General features: G+C 36.4%; 1 protein-coding gene across 1 annotated transcript; it reads right to left on the minus strand.

The window, feature by feature from the left end:
• Nucleotides 1–7,324: 7,324 nt before the first annotated feature.
• Nucleotides 7,325–11,480, minus strand: LOC18422833 (Disease resistance protein (TIR-NBS class)). Its single transcript, XM_006827483.4, has one exon. The coding sequence runs from the start codon at nucleotides 10,787–10,789 to the stop codon at nucleotides 7,523–7,525; it is 3,267 nt and encodes a 1,088-aa protein (XP_006827546.1). The 5' UTR covers nucleotides 10,790–11,480; the 3' UTR covers nucleotides 7,325–7,522.
• Nucleotides 11,481–26,834: the final 15,354 nt, after the last annotated feature.

Consider the following 26,834-nt stretch of genomic DNA (forward strand, 5'->3'; position numbering starts at 1 on the left):
AGAGGTAAGGTGCACCTTCAAATTTTATCATGGTATATAATTTTGATGTAAAATGTTCTTAGGATTATCTCAAAATCTATTTTATATCTAGTTATAAAATTTTAAATTTAAAAAATGGTTAAAATCAAGTAAATCTATAAACATATGAAAATCTTGAAAATGGACGATGTAGATAATATGTTATAAAATACACTATTTCTGAGACTTAAAATCTTTTTATTTTTCATAGTCCATCTCAATGTCGAGATGATCAATCAAAGGGTTTTTCAACATTAAAACTACCTTTTCCGATGGATTTTTGAGGGGCATCCGTAGTTTTACATTATAAGGTAGCATCTTTATATAAACTTTTTCCAATGTAGAAAAGCATCTAGAGTGACTTAGGATGCACTTTCAGATCCTAAACCCAACTAAGATGAACTTTTAGGAGGGAACAATATTTAAATGGGACATTATTTTTTTTTTTTGCCAAATTATTGATTTCATTAATATTGAGTAAGAACAATTACATCAAAGAAGTAATTCCTTAGAGACAGAAAGAGCATAGACCCCTCTTCTTGCCAAAGCATCAGCTATGTTATTGGCCTCTCTATAGACATAATAGTAAAGGTTATCTCCATACTTTCGCCAAGAATTACACAAATGTCCAACATTCTAATCTAAATAGATTGTAAACTCCAAGGTGGCCTCTAGTTCTTGTTACACCACCCTTCTACAATGTAGAAGCCTCCAAAATTCTTTCCTATTGGAGGTTCAAGCCTTGCAATAAAGCTAACATTTATTTCCACCTTGCTAGTAGTCCCCATGCCATAAGGACCCGAACAACAAAGGATCACCTCTCCACTAGAATTGTTAAGCAATCCCACTATTCCAGCAGATCCCGGATTTCCAATTGAATTGCCATCGAAATTTAATTTAATACATCCTATTAAAGGCTGGTTACATTTGCCTGTAGGCATCAGCTCACATGACATTAAAATTTTACATGCGGAATCATTGGCTTTGGGGTGAGGAGGGATACTTGCCATGCATCTTATACTCACCATGATGACAATCACCAAACTTCTGGCAGAGGCCTTGAATTTGCTTGTTCTTGTTACATGTGTGTGGGAGTTGAAGCATTGGTTCTATGCTTCAGGTTGCTTAGGATTCTTTTGTTGTTGTGCCTCAACATTGGAACCTTGAAGTCTACACATAGTTTACTGCTTTTATGCGATATGTTTTTTAGTATACTTTGTCTCTCGATGTAGATAGGGTATTTCTGTTCGATGAAGCTCTCACACTAAAGTGCTAACCCATGACAACCTAACTAAAGGTATCTCAACTGTCCATTCGGATAAGACAGCTAAGAACCAGGGCCTCGTATACTTTACGTGTAGGTGGTGTCCCATGTAAAGTTTGTAGTTGCACACATGTTTTGCTAATCCTTATCTAAAATATGGGTTGAAATTCAAGATATTTGATACATTGGATATTCTGATCCATTCTTCGGTGGTAATAGCAAATCCCTAAGGCACCAAGTAGCAAAAGATATGACAAAACACTGTGTGTTTCTATGATCTATTGCAAACTATTAGCTCAAAAAGGAATAATAATTAGAGTATGGGTTCATATAGAACTTTTTTACGCAGGCATGGAACAGGTTAAGGGAAAGTTTAAAGTACTCACCCTTCTTATGACATGCACAATCATGTGATATATGCATCTTTGCATGGATTATAGGACATAGATAAGCATGAGTATGAAAGAACAGGTTAATAAGGAAGATGCATTCCATGGTTTTGCTAGATCAAGAAACATGTTTTGTACTACTTTTTCGTTGCTCGTTTTGTATGGAACGAGAACCTCTTTCTCTTGAAAGTGTTGTATTTGTCTCTATTTTCTTTGTTAAAGTATTGGCCCATCATGTTTTTAATTATGGTTTTACTGATATCTCATTATTAAGGAGTATGAATGAATCAAAAGGCACGCGTTATGACTTCTTTAGCAGATTCCATTGTTCATCTCATACATCCTTTTCTTTATTCTTGAGTAACCTGTAAATAGAAGGCAGAGTTCTTTTATTTTGAGTAGCACTTAGATGGAAGTTCAGTTACAACATACAAATCAATCTTCAAGGCAACCCACTAAGTGTTTTGAAGTTAATACATCAAAGAGTGTGTAATAAACCCAGGAACAACATGTAAGATCCTCAAAATAGCTCAACGGATATCAGAGTTGTGAATTGAGTAACAGTGGCATTTCACCAGGGAAGGCACTAATGGAGTAACAGTGACATTTCATTGCTCAATGTTTTTACAAGAAAGTTCCAAGTGGCTTGGGTAGGAGCAAAATGGGCATGGTACATAAGAGAATTGGTCTTTAATAGCGCATGTCTGGATGCCACTTGCACCAGAATTAAGTGCCATTTTAGCTGCCTGTACACGAACCAATGCAGACCCGATTGGATGCCACTAAAATACTTACTCCAAATCCATTTTAGCTGCTTCCACAATGGCAATCAACGAGCTCTATTTGAATCCTCCGGATGCCTCCTAGTTGGATGACGGATTCACCACAAATAGTACCCATTTTGTCAGAAGCTTGCTTTTTGAAAAAAGTGAAAACCAGACCACTTAAATTTTCAAAGCATTCTCTTGTGGAGAAGTCCAAGTGTGTGATTATCCTGGGGAGCAGCTAGAAAACCCCTCATGGGGAAACTCTGGGGAAACTTGGAGTTTCCCCATGACTATTAGTAGAGGCAATCCACCATGGAACCTGAAGAGTCAGAATGTGCATGCATGTGTACACGCACATCTTTCATTTGGTAGAAAAAACAGTCTTCCTTTTTGTAGAAAAACACAAAGCACACTTGAGAAAGAAGAAAATCTAATTTTTCAAATTAGTGGAGGATGTTCACAGGGCCTCTAATTACTGCTTTGAAACATTGGCATAAAAAAAGAGTGACAGAAAGAGGGGGGAGGAGGCTGAGAGGGGTTGTGTTACACGTGAAACAATTTGATAATTTTGAAAGCTAACAAGTATAAAACAAATATGAGTATAATGTAATAGTGAAAAGTAAAAATGATTCTACTCATAGTGAAAAGTAAATATGAGTGCCAAATATCAAGCATACTCGATTGTAACTCCTGTATCTTCTTTCAGCATCCACACAAGCATGACGCATAGATGTATCCTCGTGTGAAAATAATCATGCCACTTGGAAGAAGTCACATTTGGTCCACACCTTCTGGCATCACATCAAGTAGAGCTTATGTACAGGCAAGGAATTAAAAAATGTCTCAAAAGCTTTACAATGAAATCAGTCCATTTAAAATCACTCATAGGTTATACAATGAAATCAATATATTTCAGACATCAAAAGCATCCATGGAAACAAGGCATCTATAGGACTTGCATCAACAGTTCCTAGCATCATCAGACATGAGTATCAAGTCCTAGCCATGGGTACTCATGTTCACCGCTTATGTAGAAGCACAAAGTGTGGCCTCTATTTCACAGCATTGCAGTCACAATCCTAGCATGCCACATGAATAGCATAATACCTAGAGAATCCAAGACTAGAACATGACTAATATACAAAAGATGTAGCATCACGTTCACATAAACCCTTCATTGCACTTTCTAAAAGAACTGAAGTGAGTTGAATGCATTTCACATGAATAAAAGCTGCATAATGAATATAGAATCACATCAACTATTTGATTCATCATCTCAGCATAATTAGCCCGATACATCAAAACACTCTTCACATGAATAGTATGGAATGGAGGCCAAAGAATGTGTGCATGGCCAACCATTAAACTGCTACTACATCCACATAAATATAATCATTATTGAATATCTCGAACCATGCAGACTATATTGATGCACATCATATACTGATAATAATTAATTCAAGACTATTGCGCTTGTAGGTATTTATGAAACATTTCTAGTGTTCATAGGCATATAATGTGGAGCAAAGGAATGGTCGGTCAATCTCTTGTAACAGTTACCCAATGCTTCATGCATTCATTCATGCTCAATCATATCATTGTCATGGCGTAAAAGTGAGACAAAACACGTCCAAGAAAAAATAGCAAGATACATACCCTTCATTTTATACATTATAATAAAGGAAATGCTGATTTCATTCATTTCCCATGGATAGAAGCTGAATAAAATAAATGTGGTTAAACAGCCTGTTTTTTGCCATTGAAAGAATCCACAGCATATCTCCTCGCCTTCCTCCCATTAATTCACGTCAAATATCGCATTTATTACCTCCAGGTCAGTAGCACGATACATCTGGACACTAACATTCTTGACAGGAAAAGTATGAAAGTGGCCGAAGCATGCATACATGAAAAACTCTGAACCTACTAAATCCAGCATGTAAATGCACAATTTTTAAGCTCTAAAATTTCCATCAAGATCCTCATCTACAATAGTGAGCTTTACCAGACTACATTGGCATCATACAATGAGATAGCTGCACCTTTCAATCACTTTTCGGCCTTTGGGGCTAGCCCAACAACTCCATTATGTTGTGTTGGTTTGTCATTTATAAAACATTTTAAATAGTTTCATCATAGACTCATAGTGTGATCCATTTACAAAGAACTCAAGAATTTCGCCATGTTCAATGTTATCATGCCATGTTGATTTCTACTGTTTGATGCCAAGATCACACATCCAGAACAAGCCCATCTGGATTGAACAACCTAATTGCATTAATGAATCCCTCAACCAAAGATTATGTGCTTTCTTATGTCTAGTCGATGCATGAACCATACCGATGAGTCACTTTCCATCGTTTCTATGATTGCATGTTTTAAATGAAAATTTTCTATTAGATATGTAGCAGATGGACAAAGGAACACACCCAAGATTCAGAATTGAGACAAGTACCATTAACGCTAACATATGACACCATCCACTAAATGCATTTTGAGCATGCAATGCAAATAATACTTAATGAACAAGTTGGTTCCATTTTACAGATCATCTGTAATACCTACTGAGAAAGCACATCACCAATGAGAAAGGTTTCTTTTGATGATAGAAATTGAACGTATCCGTTAACATGGATTATCACACTTCTACATGAATAATCAACAAAAATAGGAAAGGACCATTCATAACAAAGAAACCATATCAACAGTAAATCTCCGACCAAAATCATTAACCAGCAGAAAGTTAATGGATAAATAAATATGGAGCCACATGAAATCCATGAAAGTAAAACCGAACAAATTATGAACCATTATGAACAAACCAACAAATGGCTGCAGATACTGCTGGTTCCAGAAAATGGTTTATGAAAGGCTTTATTGACCTAAGCTTTACCCGTGGAAGTTGCATGCCTGGGTTGCTACAGGTGGGCATCAGGCAGTGGAGCAAAGATGTAAGGCAGAGGGAAACATCACCCAATAAATAGCGAAGTATCAGTGTTTCATGCCCAGGTTCATAATGCTCAGGCCTTCTGTTTAGGGTATCACTGTGACTAGGACACTGTCATTTTCTTTGCCTGTTTTCTTTAAAATGTCTATGAAATCAGACTTTGACAATCCAATATTTTCCATAGTAATGTTTTTCAAAGAAACAACAGCAGAAAATGTATGTAATTGGATCACCAAACTTTTTCAGAAAATGGTTTTTTACAATGTCAGTTCATAATAGACGTGAGATACAATCACTGATATCATACAGGTACTAATTCTTGTAAGGACTCAAAATGTTGCCTCCAATGCAGACAACAGAAGAATAAGAAATTTAGACTCAGAAGAGCAAAAAAAAATTGCAGATAAATTACAAGAATCACACTCCATCGAAAGAAGCATAAGCTCAACAAGGAAATGTGGAAGCTCATACACCCTAAACGCATCGCAATACATGAAGCCTTCTCCTTTATAATAGTAGTTATCACTCAGTTTAATTTATATAGTTCCAGGTGTTAGACTACGCAATTTTAGGATTTAAAAACTGATAAAAGAGTGACTTATCAGTGAACTTCAACCAAGATCTATCCCAGAATCTTTGTAGTTTCTAATGCATGTGCATATGCAAATAGCTAAAAGAACAAGCCTAATGGAAAAGGATTAGCATAGCAGCAAAAACGCATAATTACCAAAAACCAAAAGCCGTGAGTCTTACGCATTTTCCCATAAAGAACTTGGCTGGAAATTATAATAAGGTATCCCAAATGCATTCTGTCCAAGTAAAAGGATACAAATCAATGAAATCATTCTATTTTGGAAATATCAATTGGCAACAGATGTGGGGCAACCGACTTGATGTACATTGTTATGCAGCGGTATTGCAAAAGTAACCACAAGAAATATTTGCTCACAAAACTAGATGGAAGAGAGAAATACACTGTATTCAAAAGAGAATATGAAAATCATAGATCGTTCGATTGAAATAGGTGACCAAGAGATAGCAGACCCTCCACTAGGCTTATGCCTTTGCTCTGGTAGGTCAGATTCTCTCACCCTCACCATCCAACATTTCATTGGATTTTGATGAACCCAATGGACTTAGTATATTCATTGAATTCTAGCATGCCTTTGAGGGAAAATTCATTGAATGCATATCTTCTTTCAACGAAATATCCATATTTTCTTCTACTTCGAAATCTATCTTTTATCAGATAATATGTTAAGATTCTATATTATGTAGCTCCTGATAATGGCACCACGATGCCTTAGGCAGGAAGTAACAATACAGTATGCATTATTGAAAAACCACACCCTATATGTAGGTATGGCAACATTTATAGAATGAGGATTGGTTAAAAGGGAATGTTCTATAGCAATACACAAACGCATGTGGTGATATACATGTAGCGATGTGTGTGCAGAATTTATATATCATTTTGTAACAGATGGTGACATTGCCAAGATAATTGCATCTTGTGATCATGTAAAAATAACACTAGATTAATAAAAATCATAGGTTTTCTTCTTTTTTTTTCTTTTCTTGTTTCTGTGTGTAAGCTGGGCTTGAACCCAACCCATAAGTCAACAGGCAGAACCCCAAGTTTCTTGCCATCACTTTAACATTATTACATTATGGACGGTATGCCATAATCAAATGCGGCATGGTACACTTAATCTCAACTACACATCATCGGCAACAAATGGTCAACAACCCAATGGGATTCATATCCCAAACTCCATTAGGTTATGGTAAACTTGCTCATTTTAGAAATACAATATATATGATGAATCAAAATGGAAAGCTCATAAAAAAGGAATCCTCCACGGCTAAGAATCTATTTGTGTCATTCATTTGCACATCCATAAAAATACTAAAATTAAAATAAAAAAATATTGAATCATGAGCAGAAGTTTGATTCATTAATTAGAAAGAATAACTACAAAGCATCCAATATGGAAAAAAGGAAGACAAAAACTACAAGGGGCATAACTTTGCTCCAATAGCTTAACTTCCCTTGGTGTGTTTGTCTTTTGGTAAATGTAAAGTCTCACTAAAATAAAACCACAAAATAACTTTATTCTATAATTAAACCCCCAATTTAACCTCTCTCTGAGTTTGTATGGAACCTAACTAACTTAGCCAGTGTGTCTTGGGCCTCCTTCGTCAAGGGGTGGTCCGGGCCACATATCACCGTTCTGATATTGATACAGGTCCTACAAAGTTCTTCTCCAATGTCATATTGGCCTCCTTTAAGCAACAACTTTGCCCTAGTTTCTAGAATTCTGGCCTTCAAGAGGGTGGCTTCTTGCCAAATATGCTCATTCATCTCGGACCCACTTGTAATTGATCTCCTCCAAAAACAGGATTTATCCAACCACTTTTCAACCTTGGAAGCAAAGGATTCATCTGCAGCATCCAATACCGCAATGCATAGACGAAGAAGTTCTGAAGCAGCTTGGCACCTCGAGAATTGGTTGAATGCTTGAAGAGCGAGAGGTGAGGCTGCTCTACTCATGAATGATAAGAGCTCAGGAAGCTTGGGTTCAATAGTTACCTGATCAGTTCCAAATGTAAATACCAAAAAGCAAGCAGCCCACAAATGGTCATAGTGCTCCGAAAAAGCCAATCTGCTATTTGCCTGAATCACAGCTGTTGTAAGCCCTCGAACCATGGCTCGAGCTGCACCTAAACCCCCTCTCTTTCGAGCATAAAGCTTGAAAAGCTCATGCACATAGATATGATCCTCTTTGCTACAAATTTTAGCAAGACCGAAACGAACCAACATTGCAGTAGCTTCAATCCCAGACCTCATAACATGGGAACTCATAAAGTTGCAAGCTACTATACTCCAACACTTATTCCATAATTGAATCCCTGGATTCTTGTCTCTTACTTTTTGAGCAGCTAAGGTTAACAATGATACGGGAATAGGGGAGGGGGCAAGCCAGCCACTCACCCATATAATTCTTGTGGCCAAATTCTTGGTTTCATCAACTTGATCAAGTACAGAAAAGCAGTATTCAAGAAGTTGCATGAGAAAAGGATGGGATCCAAGAGTTAGGTCATCTTTAGGACCCCATACAATATCTCTTACAGGCAATCTGTTAATGGCTTCAAGAAGTTTCGTGGGGCTCACTGTCGGAAGCTCACTAAGAATGGCACCAACCAGTCCAAGACCCAACGTGAGCCGCCCTAATTTCTCTTCGATAACCCTGAGGGCGTCTAGCTCAGCTGTAGAAATCTCTCTCTCTCTACCCTTCATTAAAGACAAGGCCTCCATGCTTGATAAGTAGGAGAGTTTCAGTGGCTCTAGATTTAATATACGAGGGAGACGAGTGGAAATTATGACATGGGTTGCTCCCCCATAACGGGGAAGTAGCTCCATTATATCTCTACCATCCCAATAATCCCTTTCACGCTCGAGATTGTCGATGATGAGTAAGAAGGGGATATCTCTTATTAACTCTCTCTTCACCCTGTGTACAGCCTCGGCCTCGTGCTCCTCGAAGCTCTTCGTTTTGTATTTGTTGGGGCCTATTTGAGTCTCCATGCTCACATCAAGCCCCAAGAGCCGGCTCAAATTCAAGTAATTCTGGCGAAGATATCTTGATTCACCTCCCACCCATAAAACCATTCGGTATCTCTGAGCAAATCGATAGGCAAACTCTAAAAGAAGTTCAGTTTTGCCAATACCAGATTCACCAGAAACACAAGCAATTCCCTTTCCATATAATATGTTTACATATCTCTTCCCCCTCATTTGCCTTCCTTTGTGCTTAGGCTTAAAGGGCCTGCCCTTCCTGTGAGAACCCTCAACTTTTTCCATTTCGATCTCTTGATCGGACTCCTTCCATAGCACCTGCTCTTTTCCTTTGCTAGTCTCAGGTTTCTCTCTATCCTTTTTCCTATCAGAGCTCCGCCTCTCTGTTTCTCTCCCTTCCCCCTTGTCATGATGTCCTACATGCTTTTTCTTTCCAATAACCAGGCTTTTCCTCTTGTGCCTGGCCTTGATATCGATATAGTCGCTTTCACACTCCTCTCCAGAGTCCCCAAACAAGATAAGCTCGAGCTCGAGAAGCTCTTTCTTCCTCCCCACAAAATCTTCATTCCTAGGAAATGGGAACTCTTCTCTCTCTGCCCTCTCCTTCCTCTCCCTCTCTCTCTCTGCCACACTCCTCCTACCGAGTCTCATCGCCAAGAGGCTCACAGCACTCAGTATACAGTCCCTCCAATTACCAGTATGAGCATCCAATTTCCAGTCATCAACCCTGGAAAGACCCTCAACTGCTTCTTTCCACTCTTTCTCCAATCCATCATATAACATCCATAGCTCCCCACCCTGTTTCTCCCACAATTCTCCTCTCTTCTCAATAATGTCTCGGGCTAAACAATCACCAGGGCCCAAATCAAAGAAGATCGGGACCAAATTCTTCCGACTCATGAAGTGCCTGAGCTCCTCTATACTATAAGGATTCGAAAAAGACTTCCTGGTTATGATCACCATGCCAAAAGTTGCAGAGTTCAACACTCTCTCAGCTAAGACATGGCTTCGAGAATCACTGTATCGAGCTCTGTCGGCTGCGAAACAAGTGATTCCCTGCAATTCAAATTCAGCTCTTAGCCATTTGATGAACCGAAGAAGCGAAGGCCTTCGACCATGAGTCCCAATATAGACATCACAGCTCCTTAGCCTCGCTGATGAAGGGAGAGAGAGTGGAGTTTGAATAAAAGAAGAGGATTCATGGGTTCTAGAAGAGCTACAAATTCCTGTTTTCTTACTCTTTGCAGAGCGTTTCTCTGTGCTCCCGACATAGCCACTGCTTGTGGAGCCACTGTAGTGAGATGAATTGCTAGGAGGGCTGTCCTTTAATGGAGAAACATGATTCAATTCAGTGTTTCTCGCAAACTTAGAAAGAGAAAGAGCGAGAGAGCCATTATGCAGCGAATCAAGATCATGGATTTGTCTGGATTCCAACTTCCTGCTCAAGGTTGAGAGAGAAGCATCGTGGGCTCTAAGACGAGAGTCGAGATCACGGGTTGTCTTCTCCTCCCACTTCTTGCCAGAGTTAGTGACAGAAACACCATGGGAGCTCTTCAGTGCATCAATGGAGGAGGGGCAAGAATTGGGGTCTCTCGAAACATCAGGAAAGCCATGGTTTTGCAGAGAAATCAGCAGGTTGGAAGAGCTTTGAGCGTCTGACCCCATTGGATCTGATAAATTGGAAGAAGATCCAAGAAAGGGTGGGGACCTTGGGGAGAAGAAAGGGGATTGAACAGCTGATACAAAAGCTGAGGAAGAAGAAGAGAGGTTCCTTGAGGTAGTTGCAGGCGCCCCAAGAGAGGAGCTTTCCTGTAAAAGCTCCATTGACCCATCTTCTGAGAAAGGTTTGCCTGTTAAAAACCAAGACTAAACCATGCATTCTATTCTTAGGCCCGTTTTTTTGCTCAATGGCAAGGGGGGACTCCTCTAGACTGGATGAGAGACAAAATCTCTGAAACTGCTAAATTTTGGTGAGAAGTGAAGCTAGAGATTCGCATTTTTCCCCGGACAGCCACCCCATGAACACCCCCAACTAGGAAAGTCTCTCTCTACTTTCTCTCTCCTCTCTTTCCGTCATGAGTCAAAACACTTGTGTCCCGGACTCCTGGGTTCTGAACTTCTCTCTCTCCTCTCTCCATCAAACTTCGACCAGCACGGTCTTTGAAACTCTTCCCCCTCATTCTCTCTCCTCAAACGCCACGTTTTGTCCTTTCTCTCTCTTCATCCCCTCTCTCCCCAAACTCCCCGTTCTCTCTCTTCTTTCTCTCTCTCTTCAGATCTAAAGTCAACGAGAACTCGGTTTCTAAGTTTGAACTTTGAAATCGGGAGGAGAGAAAACTGTTCTGGTCTTCTTTTTGGTATGAGTATGACCAATATAACCCTGGTATCACAAGCTTTTTGTCCTTTCTATTCATTTGAAATTTAAAATTTTTATAGGGAGAAAAAATTGTTTATTTTTTTGAATTTAATAAAAAATTGTTTAGTACCTCCCAATCCACATGTTATTATACGGGTTTGGAGATCTGCACCGTCTATTAAAATTGGGTGCCATATATAATTGTAATATCAATCATTCAAGTATTTTTTTCAAAAATCTAACACTTTTAGTTTTTAAAATTTATTTATTTTTATTGATTAATAATCTCTATGTTAAAAATTATATATTTTTTAAAAATTAAAAACAAATTTTATTTCAAAAATAAATTATTAAGTGGCCTACGATGAATCCGTGGACTCATAGAAACCATATGTTTTAATAAAAGGGAGAGAAACTTGGCACCATCTCTCTCTTCTAACTTCCCTCTCTTCCTCAATTGGTACCTTTTTCTTGTTATTTTGGTGTATGTTAGAGAGAGAGTATTTAGAGAGAGAAAGAGAGGTTTTTTACCTTCATAAAATTAAGAGTAATGTCACAATTAAAGAGTTTGTTAGAGGTAGTTAAAACAGGACATATTCTAGCTAAGCGTGGTTTGCAAAACTTTAATGAGACATCATCAAATGTATATATAGCGTGTTTGTGCTCCCGCGCGTGCATGGCCCAAAATGGTATCTTGCTGATTTATAGTCTCCTCTCATTCAACTTTTTTTAGTTAATCAAGTCTCAATGAACCAATTATACCCCTTTTTAGAGAGAGAGATTGTTTGCATTTCAATGAATCAATTATGCTTCTTTTTAGAGAGAGAGATTATTTTCATTTCAATGAACCAATTATGCCCCTCTTTAGAAAGAGATATTATGTGAATTTCAACGAATCAATTTTGCCCTTTTTCGAGAGCCATGTCAATGATGATGAGGACTATTACGCCTTCCATCATTATCTTACTCCCACTAGTAAGCATGATATGAAATTTAAGGAGAGATGCCTTTTTTAGAGTTTTTTTTATAACTATTGATATGTTATAGTTTATTTTTCCTCTTTTACCAAACTTTCTCTAACTAAGGGCGGTAACAGGCCAAGCTAGGGCCAGTCCAGCCTTTGTCCCCATATGACTGAGCTAGTCTAGCTTTCGCTCTGGCTTAGTCTTTTGGCCCTACAGGGCTGGCTCAGCTGGGCCAGGTGGGAGTGGGATAAATATAAATTAAAAAAAAAAAAGAAAAAAAAGGAGAGCTTGACCAAGCTGAACCAGGTAGCATAGGCACTAGTCAGGCCCTTGGGCCACAAATTTGTGACCCAAGACCTAGTTTTTTAGGGCCGGGCCAGGCCGGGCTGCCCATCCTATTGTCAATCTTTAGTGTAATTCAGTGACAATTATTTGTATGTCACCGAGCAAACATTTTGGTTGGAAAGTCGAAAGTCGCGGTTAGAGGATTCCAATTCTAGAAACCCAAAATATCCAATGCTTCATATGTTTTTTTATTTTATGTTCTTGTAATGTGTCCGGGAAGATCTAACTCAAAAAACTGAATCGGATTGGTAAAATTGGTAGATGTTGTAGGCCATTCGATGACCAATTTGATCCTTAAATTCTTGCTTCCTACTACATAACACGATGTCTTTTTGACTCTTGAGACCAAGGAGACGGAACCGTTATGATGTCAACAGTGACTCAAGAGCTTGCGTGCTATGGTCCCAAGGAAGTATATTGTACAGTTGCTCCCTCAGGGGAAAGAGTTCCTTGCAGTAATTTTCTCATCTGAAATTTTTGATCCACCACCAAGAATCACTATTTTCAAGAAAAAAATTGATTTTAACTTCTTCAAAACTTATATCTCACTCTTAAAATTCGACAATTTATGTTTAATCTAGGGGTTTTATTTTTTCAGGAGAATACGAATTGAAAAAGTTGAGATTAGTCGTTAGATTGAATATGCTACATTTCCAAAATTTGGAGTCCTGAAAATACTCCTAAATTGGGTTTTACCCATGAAACAAATGAACACTAGGCTCCGACGAGAGCACATAATCTTTTGACACCATTGTATCCATGTTGTCCACGTATCACGATCTTGTCCTTTAATTTGACATAAATTGATTTACTTAAGCACATCCACTCACGCCAAAAATATGAAGGAAAAGATTGGATGATGAACACACCATCTTATCATTTAAAATGGCATGCATATTTAGTCCTTTTTTTATTTTTTATTTTTTATTTATGGTATAATGTTAGGTGAAAAGAACTGAAAAGGGAATAGGGATAGTTGGGCTAGGTGATCTAGCACGGTGTATAAAAATTTTTTTTTTTTTGTTTCACGCCCACTATAAGACTTATAATGGTCCAATACAATAATTCAACTTATAATAAATAAATAAATAATCAAAACAAGATGTCGGAAAATTACCTCAATCAATCTTAGTACACCTCACACTAAGACTCCTTCCTCTAATGGATCATAGGATTAATTGGACTTTCTCGGATCTTCGGAGCGTGAGATCAATTGAACTTTCTTGGACCTCTTCTATCTTTCAAATGTGAGAAAGCACTGACTAAATTCTTTTTCGGATCTTCCAATTATGAAAAAGCACTGGCTAAACTCCTTCACAAAATATGAGAGCGAAAAAACTATTTTTTCATGGACTCAATGCCTTAAAACTACAAAGTGGGGTGTGCAAACTTTTCTTGTTCTTTTATGGGGACGTACCCCTATCTCTCTTTTAGGGAGATGAGATCGCCTCAATGTCTTAGAACTGCAAAGTGGGGAGTGCCCACTTTTCTTATTCTCTCATGTGGACCACACCCCTATCTCTTTAGATAGATGAGAACTTGGAGAGAGAGAGAGAGAATTTCCAAAGGGTGGTGTGCCACCCCTAAAAAATTCTTAGAGAGAGAGAATTCTAGTGTAGAGAATGAGAAGTGGGGAAGCCCCCTTTTGTAAACTTTTTTAAGGGATAGTGTTTTTTTTGGGAATAAACACTTTTAAATTAATCCACACCTATTGATCTTAAGAGTCCTATGCGGTGAGAGATTTGAGCCTTTTATTCCTAAGGTCATGTCAGAGAGAAAGAATTCTGGTGTAGATAATGAGAAGTGGGTTATAAACTTTTTCAAAGGATAGTTTTTCCTTGATAATAACAACTTTTAAATTGACCTACTCCAATTGATCTTAAGAGTCATGTGGGGTGAGAGATCTGAGCATGTTATTCTTACGATCAACTATCATGATTCAAAAGATAATGTATAACCTTATCCTTCAATTTCCTAACATTTATCCCATAAAAATATAAGATAAGTAAAATACCATATACAATGTATCTGGTTAAAATTTCTTTTCTTGTTTATATATGTTTTAGAGTTACGAATCTGTTAGGACTCGTAAAGCATATCTTGTTTTCAATTTGAATTGCTCAAACAAGATAACAATATATTAAAATATAGTTAGTTTTAATTTGACTTGGTTAATAAATTCTTTCTATTAAACCATATCTAAACACAATTATAGAATCTTCACAAAATATGGGTTACCCAAAATATGAAGCGCCCATAAAAAATGGCGTGCCCAAGTTGGCTCCACAAAAAGTGGTGTGTGAACTTGGGGGCTCAAAGGAGGGCCCCACGTTGACTCCCCTAAAAAAATAAGTTGATTTTTTAAAAAGGTTTTGGATTTTTAACATATGTGAAATAATCTTTATTTCTTTTCTGAATACTAAAAATTGAATCGTTCTTAATTCTGCAAATTCATTTTATAAAAATAAAATATCCATAGATAATTAAAAATTCAAACAATCATTCTAAAAATCAATTATTTTCAAAATAAATATAATCAAATAATTTTGATAGGAATAAGATATTTCTAGGTCTAGGAACTTTTTATTTATTCTGAAGCACTTATATTGTGGGGTACAATCCACGCTTGCTTTCTCAAATTGACCCAGGAGTTCCCAAACTACTGCAGGGGTTGATGATTGGGATACTAGAGTCAGCTAATAGGCAAGGGGATATAATCTCGCTCTATAGATTTCAGGTTTTCCCTTAGAGATGAATTCATTTGTTACAAATACCGGATGCAACCATTGCTCTATGATGCATAGGGGTAGTCTCTCGCATATGTGCATGCTGCACTCTCAATGATGTCTTGCTTTCTCGCAATGGCTATTACATGCACATGCCGTGATGGTTCAGTGATGACGCTTTGGCCATCGTCTTTAGAGGCCAACCATCACATACAAGGGTCACATAGTCCCTTGGCTCACTCCCATGAGCAACTTCGACATCATTAAGACATAACCCATGAATCCTTCTCGGTTTTATTTTCATACCCAAGTAATAAGGGTTTTCCAACTCGACTGGCCTAACTCGTAAAGCCTAGTCAAAGCATCAACAAATAGCATTTCCCTAACTCGGTCTCTCTGGACTATAATCACTTGGTCCCTTGGACCATACTCTCATCGAAGTTTTCTGATCCACTATATTGGATATTGATTATATGTTTTCAGAAGGCCTTTAATGGTCACAGAAACTCTACAAATACATCATCAATTATAATTTTCAATGCCACATGTAATATTTTTATTTAATTTTTTTTGGAAGACACTCTATGCTCAGTCCCCATAATAAAAGGCCTACTTTGGAAGATTTTTTGATGTAAAATGTTTGGATTTAATTGGGAATCCATAGATGGTATTTTGTCAAAATACATAAATTTTGATTTTGATTTCTTCAATACTTAGATTTGACAACCCAAAAGTTGGATGGTTTTTTGTGAATATTGGGGCACTGTTTTTAGTAAAGTACTTATCGTGTGTATGATTTTCTTTCTTTTTTTGTCTCTTTTTTTTTGTTGGAGGTGATCAATAGATTGAGGAGGCTACAAACCCATCCCCAAAATTTTGGGTCACAAGGATACTTGTATACTCCCATATAGGGCACATGTTTGTTGGGTGTGTGTGGCCATTAAAGGCCTCAAAAGAATTTGTAAAATGAAATTATATAGTGGAACATAAATTCAATGGGCGTGTGGCCACATGTGGACCATACTAAATAAACAATGTTTGTTGATACTAGACTGTACTTAACGTGCTAGGTCGGTTTGGTTGGAAAAAACTCATGTTACATGAGCATAGAGAAACAAACTGATGATGGTTATATGGGTTATCCCTTGATAAAGTCGGAGTATACTTGGAAGAGGGAGCCGAGAGACCGTGTGACCCTTGTGTGTGATGGAGGCCTTCAAGGACGGGGCCAAAGCCTCATCATTTGTACCATCACATGGCATGCACATCGATAACCATGTTTGGGAAAGTGTCCTACCTTTCAGGATAAAGCGTGTGCATGTGTAAGACATACTCCTTGTGCACCATTAAGCTATGGATTGCATCAGATCAGAATGACATTGTTTTCGTCGCCAGGGGGACTTGAAATCCATATACTGGGACAACGACTGTTTGCCAATTGGATAGACTTTAGTGACCCACTAATGATACCATACATGGACTGTGGGTCACGGGCAACACTGGGTCGGTTTGAGAAAGCATGTGTGGTTCGTAGTTTGCAGTTGGACATAGAGTGCCCCAATGGATATTTATTCCTAGACCATATGGGTCATTTTCCCATCAAAGTATTTAATTTTGTTTATTTTAATGATATATGATTTTTAGAATTGTTATTCGAATTTTTCTAAAAACAGATATATTGACTTTATAATGATTTAAATATTCAAATAATGATTTTGTGTATTTCTAAAAATATAGCAATAACAGAATTGCATAGGAGGCCCAATAGGTCTTTTGAGACCACCATTGCAAATTGGGGGGGCCCATTATGTGCCACAATGGGTGGCACACCCCACATATGAAGGCTTTCTATTTTTGTGAGATCAAGCTCTAAAGCTTGAGAGATAAGTATGTATTGTTTTTAAGTAAGCTTAAGCCTTAAGGAAATTTTGAATTATATTTTGGTATATATGAGAAAGCTTATACATAAAATAAGAAATGATAATATTATGATATATTGTTTCTTATTTGAATTAATTGATGGGAAAATTGGTTTAGGAAGTGGGGGATAATAGTTCTACCACCTTCCATAGGATGTTGATAGTCTATCTATAGAATGGATAGCTCATATCTGTCACCTCACAAGTCACTTAAGATCAATGGTGCATATTCAATCTTTCATGAGTAGCAAGCCAAAAAAAACCCTAAAAAACCCTAATATTGTTTAAGCACTATAAAATGGGGTTGATCCCTACCCAAATCTTTACACCTCATAATTTTTCATCTCACTCTCCTAAAACTCCCATAGGGAGTACGCCACACACTAAGCAACCTCTCTCTCTCTCCTTAAAAACTTTCTCTCTCTCATGAAGGCCCAAAGGGGGCACGCTCTACTCTCTCTCTCTTCTCATGGTTCCTCTCTCATGGTGTCTCTCATCTTCTCTCATCTTAGGGTTAAGCTTCATAGGGTTGTGGTAGTAAGTGAGTGATCTCTTTCTCAAACTAGGTTATCAAGGGACCTAAGGGTTTGATATTTGTGATTAAGGGGTTCATGTTTCAGTAGTGTGGTTTGTCTAAACTTGCTTTCCTTGTTGAAATTGAAGGTTGACCATTAGATCTTATGCCATCAGAAGGTGGTGACTCGATGTGAGGTGTAAGTAAGTCGGTTGAGGTAATCTCTGACACCCTCATTTGTTTCTTGCATATTTATTTATTATGTCTTTTATTCCCAAGCATTAGTTGTGTATTTTCTTTGTTATTGAAAGAAAGGCTTTTGAATGGCTTCAAGTTCTTGAGATTCTATTGTATTATTTTCTTTTATTTCATTTAAAGTTATTATATTGTAAATTGACTACTTGTGAGTGATGTAAGCCACGAATAAAAGAAAAAGAATTAAAAAGAGAGAAATAATTATATACTCCGGCTAGATCACACGAACCCCTTTTTCATTGGTATCAGAGCTATAGATAATTGTTATCAATAGTGGTCTTTTCTCTTTATTTGAGTCTAGATCTTGCTTGGGAATAGTAAATGCCTACCCACATCTTTTTTTTTTATGGTTAAGTAATGCACATCCAGTCGAGAATTATTCGAATATTCAAACACCGAGCCCTTCTTTTATTAGTATCAGAGCTATAGTTACTTGTTGTCAATAGTGGTTTTTTCTCTTTATTTGAGTCTAGATCTTGCTTGGGAATAATATATGACTGCCCACACCTTTTTTTTTATGGTTAAGTAATACACCTCTAAGCGTAGAATTATCGGAATATTCAAATACCGAAAAAGGCACTCTGCAAAATGGGTATTCTGTGCATTTTGGAGCAGTGATCTGAAGAAAATAATGAGTTATTTTTCTATTGCATACTTCAATAATATTATGTGTTTTTTAGGGTATAATCTACATGCAAAATTTTAGTGGGAGATCCTAAGGGAATTGAAAGTTATGGACTCATCAATTAAGGGTATCAGTTCTGACCCTGCAAAATCCAGAAGCTGTCCATTGAGTTTCATGAATTTTTCTTGACTGTAACTCATCAAATTGAGCCTATTTTTTAAAATGATATTAATCAAAAAATTCATTATGGTTTGAAGGATATAGTCAATTTATTGAAGGGTGCGCAAGTGTTGTTTTCTACAGCGAAAACTGTTCTAATGACTTACAAGTCATGATTTTCCCATTCTTCACAAAATGTTTTATGGCCACACTAAGTTTTTAGACTTCAATTCTTAGTCTAGTTTCTAATAAGATTTATTTGAGAGAAAAATATCGATAAGAAGAGAGGAATAAATTTTGGAATGAAGAGAGGTCATCCATAATTTTCTGTAATTGGTATGTTCTTCATTGAGAGATGAATATCTATATTTATCAAGCTTACTTAATATAGTGATATGAGGCTTATGGAAACATATATGTTACCATTTTGTGTCTACTTTCAAATAAAATTGGCTTGAAAAGGAAACTCCTTGTGGATGGAGAGAAAATATAATTTTACTAGATAATATTCATCTTGAAATTCTACAATATGGATTACTTTGTGATATGAATGTCACTTATTTATTTCTTTGAAGAAAATTATTATTTGGGATTCATAACATGATTTATGCTTTATAAATTGAGAGAAACAAATATTTTATTGAGAGGCGTATAACCTGATTCATAACCAAAAATATTTTAGAAAGAAATCGTTTGTGAATTGAGAGAAACAAATATTTTATTGCGAGGTGCGCAACCTGATTTTCTACTGAAAAATTTGTATTGTGATGTAAATGTCATTAAATTGTAAACCCACTAAATGGTGTGATTTAGAGATGAAAGGAAGCACTATTTTGTATTTTGAGTCTATTTCAATATTCAAAATGATTCAGAGATATAAAGTCTTTATGAGTTGAGAGGTATAATATTTTTGTCATGGGATGCTCATGTTATATTCTGCAATAAATTAAAAAGATGTAGCATGTTAAGGCACATCTTTAGATTCCTCATAATGTGCTTATGTAAAAGTTTTATAGTGTGTCATGAGTATGATTTATAATAGTAAAACTTCAGAAAGAGATAATACAGAGTTGATGAGATATGACACTCCATGTGAAGAGTGTTCAATATAGGAATAGCAGACAGAAAAAGAAACACAATACTTATAAAAACATCTTAGCTTCTTCGAAATGAATGGATATATAGACATGCTTGGTGGCATCATATAAACTATAAATATCAGTGGGATGATCGAATTTGTGATATTTGGAATAATGGAATGAAGAAGAGTATTTTTTCATGGTGTGAGAAAGAGAGAATCTAAGTGTCATAAAGATGGACACTTCATGACATGTGAAACTGATGAACAATAAATTCTCTATTAGTTGCGTGCTCTTCAATATCACAAATCTTGTCAACAGGTAAAAGCAAAGAATCAAGAAAGCTCAAGTCCCAAACTACATAGTTTTGAGGTATGAAATATATCTCATATTACATGATAAGTTCATACAAGGAAAGATGATTCAACAACCTTTTATTTTATGTTTTACATACTTCTTTGGTTATATTTTGGCTATTTGTTTTATAAACATGTACAGAGTGTGTGGACATTAGGTGATAGGTGCTAATAAATTTGAAAGAGACGATTTATGAATACCCTGTTTTTTTTTTGTGCCTCCTTGTGCTTGAGTATGAACTACTTAAGGTAGTGATACACATAAAGATGTGGTTTGATCAAAAACTATGATCTTAAATATGAAACACAAGAGATGTGCTTTGGCTCACTCAAATATATAAACACGAAGGAAGTGTTTTGATGAAACTCGTTCTTCGTGATCATTCCCCAATAATGTCCAGTAATATGATGTGTTGCATGTGATGATGTTTTTTGATAAAGTTTCCATATTTGCCAATAAAAAGGTATTTTGTCAGGTTTTTAATAATCATTCTTTAGTCATGTCTTGTTTTGGATAAAATTATAAGTGGCCTTTATGATTTATTTTTGTGGCTAAGAACTTGACTTGGTAGGTAACTAACGATATATATAGTAAAATGTTTTATGAAGACTAAGCACGTATTAAATTGAATCATTTGAGAAAAACCTAAGTCTATGAATATTGTTTTGAGAAAACTCCATAGTCTTGCTAGGTCCACTAAGTCTTTATGGAAAAATCATTCTCATCGCCACACTATTATCTAACTATTGCTTGTATATTAAAATCCTCAATTACCTAAGACTTGAACCATAGGTATGTTATAGAAAGGTCATCTTGCTAGGCTTCCTTAACACATGTTGTGTTGATTAGATAACTTGGTTTGTATAAATTTACTACCAAGAAGACTAGTGTGGTTGAACCTTTGTGGTTCAGGAAGGTTTTACGTTTTGTAAAACCAACGGGCATTGAATTACTTATTGTATAAGTCTTGTTATACTACCTCATGATATAGACATAAGAATGCTAAGAATGTATATGTTATGTGTACAATAATTGAGTGGGAGTTGCTATAGTCCCACGATTCTTTTTTAGTTGTTTGGATATTCAGATATACATATACTCTATCATGAAGGATCCAGATGAATTAAATATTCTAATGGGAGCACCTATTAGTATTTGACAGGCCAACTAAAATAACAGACTATAATGTTGTTCACCCATGGAACCCGGATGTGTAGCGCTGGTTGTATGACTACAGATATGAGCAACTTGTTTAAAGAACTCCTTTGAACCCATGAAGATACGACTCCATGAGATGAGGGTACTTGATGATCTTCTGCGACAACAGGTCCATGATTTGCGATGTGATATGCATGATGGACTACGATCACATTCAAAATGAAATCCGTGCAGCAAAGAGAAAGAGACGCTACCTCTATAAATCCTTTGTAAAATGATTGATGGTGAAAGTCATGATTAATGAATTGAGAAATAATAAGTGCAAAATAATTGTGTGAGAGATTGTACTGGGGAGAGATCGAGATTAACTATATACCTATAGAGGTGATAGCAGACCCTCTTGCAAAGGGGATTGTACCTAATGATTTTGTGAGACATGAGAGAGCGAGACAGAGAGATGGGGATGAGGGAAAGTAAGGAAGAGAGACTGCAAGGCCTTCAAATGCCACATGGGATATGTTGGGTGTGTGTGGTCATTAGAAGCATTATGAGTGCTTATAAAAGAAAATTATATAGTGGAACATGAACTCAGTGAGAGTATGGTCACATGTGGACCATACTATGATACTAGAATGTGCTTAACGTGCTAGGTCAGTCTGGTTAGAAAAAACCCATGTTACTTGGGCATAGAGAAACAAATTGATGAGGGTTACATGGGTTATCCCTAGATGAGGTCGGAATATGCTCAGAAGAGTGAGCCGAAGGATTGTGTGACCCTTGTATGTGATGGAGGCCTTCAGAGATGGGGCAAAAGCCTCAGCATTTGTACCATTACACGGCATGTACATCGATAGCTATTTTTAGAAAAACGGACTACCTTACAGGATGAAGGGTGTGCATATGCAAGAGATACCCCATCTGCACCATCAAGCTATGGATTGCATCAGGTCAGGATGACTTTGGTTTCGTCTTTGGGGGGGACCTGAAAACCATATATTGGGACTGCAACCCTTTGCATATTGGTCAGACTTTTGTGACGCACTAATGATACCCTGCATGGATTGTGGGTCATGAGCAATGCTGAGTCGGTTTGAGAAGGCATGTGCAGTTTGTAGTTCACAATTGGACACGTAGTGCCCTAGTGGATATTTATTCTATGACCATATGGATTTTTTTCTCATCAAAATATTTAATTTTGTTAAGTTTAATAATATATGATTCTTAGAATTGTTATTTGAATTTTTCTAAATATCTGGATATTTTATTTATCAAATTTGGATTTATAAAAACAGAGATATTGATTTTATAATGATTTAAATATTCAAATAATGATTTTATATATTTTTAAAATATAAAAATAATATAATTGTATGAGAGGCCTAATAAATCTTTTAAGCCCACCATTACAAATTGGGTGGGGGCCATCATGTGCCACAATGGGTGGCACGCCCCACCCAAGGAGACTTTCTATTTTTGTGAGATCAACTCTAAAGCTTGAGAGATAAGTTTGTATTGTTTTTAAGTAAGCTTAAGTCTTGAGGAAATTTTGAATGATATTTTGATGTATGAGAACGATTATGCATAAAATAAGAAACGATAATATTATGATATATAAATTTTTTATTTGAATTAATTGATAGGAAAATAGTTTGAAAAATGGGGGATAATGGTTCTGGCACTTTCCATATGATGTTGATGGTCCATCTATGGAATGGAGAGCTCAAATCTCTTACCCCGCAAGTCTCTCAAGATCAATGGTGCATATTCAATATCACATGAGTGGCAATCCAAAGAAAATCCTAATCTTGATCAAGTATTATAAGAAAGGGTTGATCGTTACCTAAATCTCTGCACATCGTAACTTTCCATCTCTCTCTCTCCTAAAACTCCCATAGGGGGCACGCCCTACTCTAAGCAATCTCTCTCTCTCCGTAGAAACTCTCTCCCTCATGAAGGCCCAAAGGGGACATGCCCTACTCTCTCTCTTCTCATGGTTCCTCTCTCATGGTGTCTCTCATCTCACATTGGGGTTAAGGTGAATAGGGTTGTGGTAGTAAGATAAACATAGCTCTCTCAAACTAGGTTATCAATGGGATTCATCTAAGGGTTTGAGATTTTTGATTTAGGGGTTCATGTTTCATTGGTGCGGCTTGTCCAAACTTGCTTTCCCAGTTGAGATTGCAAGTTGATCATTGGATCATGCGCCATCAAAAGGTGGCAATTCGGTATGGGGTGTAAGAAGCACGGTTGAGGTAATCTCCAGCACCCACTTTTGTTTTTTGTATATTTATTTATTATGTCTTTTATTCTCAAACATTGGTTGTGTCTTTATTTGTTATGAAAAAAAGGTTTTTGAATGACTTCAAGTTCTTGAGATCCTATTGTATTCTTTAATTTTATTTTATTTGAAGTTATTATATTATAAAAAGACTACTTATGAGTGATCTAGGCCATGAAGAAAAAAAAAATTAATTATATACTCTGGCTAGATTACACGAGCCATTCTCTCAATGTTTTCCTACCTCCATTCCTAACCCCCACTTCTTTGAAGAATGCAGCAAATAAATACTATATATAGTCTCCCTAAAAGTCCCATGTTTGCTTTTAATTGTGTTTACTATTAATCATAACATACCAATATACTGCCTTGGTGAAGACAAACTCACCACTAGAGTTTGAGATGAGTCCGTCATAAACAAAAGTCAAGGATAAGGGCTTTTTTTTTTTTTACCCAGCTTATATAAAATGCTTTTATAGGGCTGCAACCCTATCTAAATGAGTAAAGCCATTGCCATTCTGGCATCCAAAAACTTTCAAATCGATCATCTCGGCTTGGCTACTATGGCTACGAAAAAATATTAGGATTTCGATATCTAAAAATAATGTATATTGTAAAACATTATCTAGACCCTCCATTTCATCCTAAAAATAAGCGTTCACGGAATTTCTACCATTTTTTTTAGTTTCAAATTTCATAATTAGTGTTGGAAATTGATTTTAGAGCCGTAATAGAGATTTCTGATGGCGAAAGTGCTTTCCGGACGATGATACAAGGTGAGGCTTTACTTTGCTTTCATAAAGCCTAAGCCTTACATAAATGGTATCTTATTATTATTATTATTATTATTATTATTATTAAGATACGGTTTCTATGAGTCCACGTAGAAATGAGTCACCTCTTTAAAATCCATTTTTGTGATGGATTTTTGGACCTAATCTTTAAGGACACATAATCTCCAACATAAATATCATGAATATGAAAAATAAATAAATTTTGAATTAAAAATAATAATTCTATTAAAAAAATATTTGGACTGTTAGTTTCAATTATTTTTAGATGAACCACGTATTTGGATACATCTTTAAGATAAATGCTTTATATCTCGGAGACTGCAAATGTAGAAATGCAATCCTCACCATATTAAATTATTATTATTATTATTATTATTATTATTATTATTATTATTATTATTATTAGTATTTTATTATTTTTATTTTTATTTTAACATACTTCAAATTTCTTATCCGGGTTTTACTCCCTATGTTATGCATAGACTACCTTAGGCTAAAGTTGTGCTAGGCTTCCATCTAAGAAGGAGCCAAGCAATTCCTTATTGAGGACAAAGCTAGGAAAGTGGATGGAAGCCCTGCCTCTCAAGGGTGGGTCCCCTAAAAAACTGGGTAGTCACTCGTTTTCCTTTATTAATTTCGAAAATAGCAGCTCTGGAAGTCAAGTTGTTCCCTAAAAAATATAAGAATAAGAGCTTAGGGAATAATTTAGTGCCCCATGTATATGCCAAAAGTACCAGAAAGATTAAAATTTAAGGGACATAGGGAAACTACACTCACATGAGGGTCTAAACTAACTGTGATTTCTAAACATTAAGATCTCTATTTTATATATAATAGTCTTGATCTGACACTTAAAATGTGGCTCATCATCCTTTACATCTCATGTAGGCAATTGTAGCCAATGCCAGATCAGGCGAAGCATGAAGGGCATATGCAAAACATAGTTTTTTGTGGGCCCAACTAGGAGATATATTCCAAATGAGGTGCCTACCCAGGAGGTCTACCGAGGGTTTCTCTCAGGCAAATTTGATTTGCCTCATATATGTCAAAGTGGATATGAAAAAAGCTTACGAGCTATGAAATAGTATAGGCTTGATGGTTAAGATTGAAGCTCATGGTTCTGGATGGTCAGCATTCGATGTGAGGTTTTTTTTTTTTTCTTTAATAGTACGATTCATATGGATTTTAATTTATACACATGTATGACTACTCCAAATAAAAATAAAAGAGCAATTATGCACGCCGAAAATTTAAGTTGGAATTCGTATCGTTTTCTCCAAACAAAGATCGTTCATAACACATCCTTCAATTCGGGGGGTTTGACTATACTATTCTATATGCTGGACAACTTATAAAATCATTTTCAAAATATATATATATATATACATACGTACATACAACTAAAAAAAGACAAATATTTAAAAACGGGTAAGAGCCTGCCTTTTCCACTGAATTACTTGAAAAAAAAAAAAAAAAAAATTTACCCATATTGGAGCAGTTATTCTTCTTGATGAAGAACTTAATATTAACAAATTTGTTAAATCAATCTTTCCAAGCAAATAGAAAGGCCAGGTGTGGACCTTTGGACCATGAGCGGTGCATGTGGGAGTATTTAATAAATGTCACTGTTTTAGTTGGAGAAGTTTCATGATGGTGGGGGCTTATCCATAAAGGAGGAAGGGTGTAGAAGGAGATGGAGCACTAGGTTTCGTACATGTGAATTCAAGCAAGAGAACCACTTTATATTATTATTTTAGTGAAGGTAGGATTGGAATGCACTTGAACCAAGGCTTTTGATGCTAGCCATTGAGACTCTTGTCTCATACAAATCAGGGATTGGGTTGCACTTGTAAATATTTTGATTAATTAAAGGTAACTAGAGAGTGCACTCAATTATCCATGAGTTTAAGGGTGGCAATGGACCCGGACCCCATGACCGGACCTAGCGGCTTGCATCCAGGTCCATATGGATCCGATCCGGACCCGATAGTGTTATTATTTTAATAATATTTAAGAAATTATAACTATATATTTAGTTATAATATTTAAATAGTAGATGTATATATTGAACATAATATTTATATAAATTTAAATACATATTTTTTATTTTTGGTTCGGGTTTGGGTCATGGTCTAGGTCCCATAATTTTTTTTAGGTCCATGTCTGGGTCCGGCCGGACCTGGACCAGGATCCGACCCAACCTGTTGCCAACCTGCATGAGTTGGGTTTCAGTAGTAAATATGATTATTTAAAGGTAACTAATTAATGTGCTCAATTGTCTATGTGATGGGTTTCATCCAGACCCGGACCCTACCCAACCCGTTGCGACCCCTACATGA

The sequence above is a fragment of the Amborella trichopoda genome, chromosome 7 (genome assembly GCF_054954075.1).
Source record: "Amborella trichopoda isolate Santa Cruz 75 chromosome 7, AtrichopodaSantaCruz75HAP2 v2.0, whole genome shotgun sequence".
Lineage (NCBI taxonomy): Eukaryota > Viridiplantae > Streptophyta > Magnoliopsida > Amborellales > Amborellaceae > Amborella > Amborella trichopoda.